General features: G+C 54.4%; 1 protein-coding gene across 1 annotated transcript; it reads right to left on the bottom strand.

The window, feature by feature from the left end:
• Nucleotides 1-400: 400 nt before the first annotated feature.
• On the bottom strand, nucleotides 401-3216 carry LOC138913246 (uncharacterized). Its single transcript, XM_070216139.1, has 3 exons — nucleotides 2114-3216; nucleotides 1584-1971; nucleotides 401-1516 (listed from the first exon to the last, which is right to left on the bottom strand). The coding sequence occupies exons 1-3, from the start codon at nucleotides 3214-3216 to the stop codon at nucleotides 401-403; spliced, it is 2607 nt and encodes an 868-aa protein (XP_070072240.1).
• Between the last annotated feature and the right edge of the window lie 289 nt (nucleotides 3217-3505).

Here is a 3505-nt window from a genome sequence, read left to right as displayed (position 1 = left end):
CCCTCTGATTTCCGGGTCAGCATCTTCCCCGCTTGTTTGCGTTGGCTCACCTTAAATTGTTGGCAGACTGGGCATTGTCTTACGTAACGAGCGATGTCTCGAAACAAACCCGGCCAATAATATTGTTGGCAGATTCGGGTGGTCGTTTTCCTGATCCCGAGGTGTCCTGCAGTGGGGTGATCATGACACTCTTCTAGGACCCGGCGCTGGTGGCTGCTGGGTACGCAAAGTCTCCATGCTCCATGTTCTTCCTTCCTGTACGCGTTGTCGAGGTGTCGGTAGAGTTGCCCGTTCTCTTGAGTGTAGTCAGGAAACTTCTCCGGATTGGCCTCGATTTGTTTGATCTTGGCTGCGATCCACTTGCATGGTTCGTTGGCCTCACTCACCTGCTGAAGCGTTTCTAGGGGTTGCCTGGACAGGCGTCTGCGACGACGTTCTGCTGTCCCCGTCGGTAGCAGATGTCAAACTGGAACTGTTGGACCTCTAGGGCCCACCTTGCGATCCGGCCTGTTGGGTTATCTATGGAATTTAACCACTTTAGTGCAAGGTGGTCTGTTATGACATCAAATCGGTATCCCTCGAGGTAGCACCTCATTTTCCTGATCGCCCACACTATCGCGAGGCACTCCTTCTCCGTAGCAGAGTAGTTCTCTTCCGCTGCAAGCAACCTCCTGCTGGCATAGGCGATGACTCGTTCAGTTCCATCGACTTGCTGGGTTAAAACGGCTCCAAGGCCGAAGTCGCTTGCGTCAGTTTGTAGCTGGAATCTGAGGTTGAAGTCCGGGCAAGCCAGTACTAATGCCTCAGTGAGCTTCTTTTTCAGGTCCTCAAATGCCTGTTGCTGAGGGTCGCTCCAGGTCCATTTCCTTCCCTTCCTGAGTAGGGCGGACATTGGTTGGACGATTGTGGCGAAGTTCTCCACAAATCGCCGGTACCAGGAGGCTATCCCTAGACATCGTCGAAGTTCCTTGCAGTTAGTGGGTGGCTTGAGTTCTCTTACCGCGGCTATCTTGTCTGGGTCGGTATGGATCCCGTCTTCGCTGATGACATGCCCTAGGTAAGTTATGCTATGCTGGAAAAACTTACACTTCGCCTTGTTCAGCTTCAAGTTGGCCTGCCTGAGTCGTCGGAGTACTTCCCGTAGGTTGGTGAAGTGTTCGTCCAATGAGGTCCCGATGACGATGATGTCATCCAGATAGGCAAAGGCGTGAGGCTCCATGTCGGGTCCTATGACGCTGTCCAATGCCCGCTGAAATGTAGCAGGAGCCGAATGCAAGCCAAATGGCATTACTTTCCACTGGAAGAGCCCGCGGCCCGGCACGGTAAATGCGGTACAGGCGCGGCTGTCTGGGGCCACCGGGATCTGCCAGTACCCGCTTTTTAGATCTAGCGTCGATATAAACTTGGCATTACGCAGTCTTTCCAAGATGTGTCCTATCCGCGGTAATGGATAGGCGTCGGGCACCGAGTGAGCGTTGAGCTGGCGGTAGTCGGGGCGGCGATTGTCGAGGGGCTGCTACGGGTGATACCGTGCAGCGTGGTGATGGCGTTGGTCCGACGGTGCTTGGACCGATGGCAGCTACTCGTGGGGTGACCGTAGGTGGCTGGCTTCTGTTTGTTGGCGGCGGGCTATCGTAGGACAGAGACAACTGGGCTTTCCCACACTGGATAGTGGTCTTGATCCCGCAGAGAAAATCTATTCCGAGGATGATCTCGTCCAAGATGGACGATAGTACTAGTAGTGTGGTCTTAGCGGTGTCCCGTCCTAGGGTTACGGTGGTGGTCAGGGCGTGGGTGACGTCGGTGGTGGATCCGTCTGCCAGGGAAATCTTGGTTCTCACATCCCGGCGGTTATCGGCACTCCCGATGTCGTTGGCTACCTTCGCGCTGATGAAGCTCCTGGACGCCCCGGTGTCCAGGGTAGCGTGAAATGTTTTTCCCTCGATGGTTACCGTCGCCACGATGCGCCCCCTTCAAACCGTAAAGGTGGGGTTAGTTCTGGGGTCCTTGGTGTGTGGTCCTCGCTGGCTCCCCGGATGGGCGAGGACTCGGTCCGTTTTCCGGGTTTCGAGCTCGACAGCATGTGTTGGTCCTCACTCCCCTCCTTCCACACTCCCAGCAGAATAGGACCTGAGGATTGGAAGACCCCTCGCTGAAGTGTCCGGGTTCTCCGCAGCGGCGACAAGCGTTCCGTACATCGATAGGATGTTCGGGTACCTGTACCAACATCCGATTGGTCGCCGGGGTACTGGAAAATCCCAGTTGATCACCTGTGCTTCCTGTGGGTGGTGGTGGAGCCTGGAATCGTCTGGCTTGTCGGTGTGGCATCGCTGCTAGGTAGTTGACGTGAAGCGCTCGGTCGCGGTCGCGTGTGATCTCGTAGGCGGTGGCCCGTTGGATCAACGTGGCTAGATCTTCGAAGTCTTGTCGTCTCACGAACAACTGGTATTCCGGTCGAAGGTTCTCATAGAGTCGCTCCAGTTCCTGCGCCGGTGTAAACTTTGCCCGCTGCATCAGGAGACGGAGGTTAACCACGTACTCCTTGCAGCTCTCGTCCGGTCGCTGATACCTTGTCCGGATCGTGTCTTCCAATCGCTGGAAGTATTGTGGTGGTAGGAAGAACTCCAAGAATTCCCTCCTAAAGATTTCCCACGTCACGTCCTGCATCTGGAAGGTGCGGTACCAACTTTCCGCTTTTCCCGTCAGCAATCCGGAGATTACCCTGTGGAGTCGTGCGGTGCTGAGTCGGTATGCCTCGGCTTGTACTTCCAGTCTCTCGACAAATGTGAGCGGGTCGGTTCGTCCGTTGAACGAAATACCCCAGTTTCGTAACTTTTCCGCCAAAGCCGCGGAGGATATTTCCTCGCGTGCGGGAGAGTCCGAGTTGGTGTTCATCGCTGGTCGGCTGCCTGGCGGTACTTCCAGTCTGAGGGAGGTGCTTCCGGAGTCGATGCCCGGTGTGTTTATCTTCTGTTCCCTGGGTTCTTGTCCTCCCAAAGGACTCGGTGATTTATCCCTGGGTGTGGCTGCTTCTGGAAATGTTGCAGCCAGCTCATTGGCTCGGTCCTGGAGTGCTGGCTCAAGATCTTCACGGGTGAGGAAAGTCGCTAGCCGACTTCGCAGTTCCTCGACCGTTCCTACTAGGGATAACCCGAACTCGGCTGAGAGGAGTTGTAGCTCATCCTTGCGGCGATATGATATCCACCTTATACCCATGGTTTCCGAACAAGAGGGAACGGGGGAAGAATTTATATATAAAAAAAATACTCCTACTAGGGATAACCCGAACTCGGCTGAGTTTTTTTTTTCTAAGGGAAAAATTAATTTAAATAATAAAAAAAATTCCATGTCCTTGAAGTCCCTGCTCGGGCGCCATGTAAGGAAGCTCTTTGGCTGGGATAGTTACTCAGGGCTCCCAGGGTCACTTACAATAATTTATTTAAGTTTCAAGGACTTCAGGGAGGGGCGAGATAAATCAACCCTAGACGGGCCCTGTGGCAGGAAG

Source organism: Drosophila takahashii, chromosome 3R (assembly GCF_030179915.1).
Source record: "Drosophila takahashii strain IR98-3 E-12201 chromosome 3R, DtakHiC1v2, whole genome shotgun sequence".
Taxonomy (NCBI): Eukaryota; Metazoa; Arthropoda; class Insecta; order Diptera; family Drosophilidae; genus Drosophila; species Drosophila takahashii.
This window is presented reverse-complemented; position numbering and strand designations above follow the sequence as displayed.

Coding starts and splice junctions, on each gene's coding strand:
- LOC138913246 (XM_070216139.1), bottom strand. CDS start 3,216: ATGGGTATAAGGTGGATATCATATCGCCGCAAGGATGAGCTACAACTC. Junction 1,972..2,113: donor CAGGTCCTATTCTGCTGGGA/GTGTGGAAGGAG, acceptor TACGGTTTGAAG/GGGGCGCATCGTGGCGACGG. Junction 1,517..1,583: donor CACCTACGGTCACCCCACGA/GTAGCTGCCATC, acceptor TATCACCCGTAG/CAGCCCCTCGACAATCGCCG.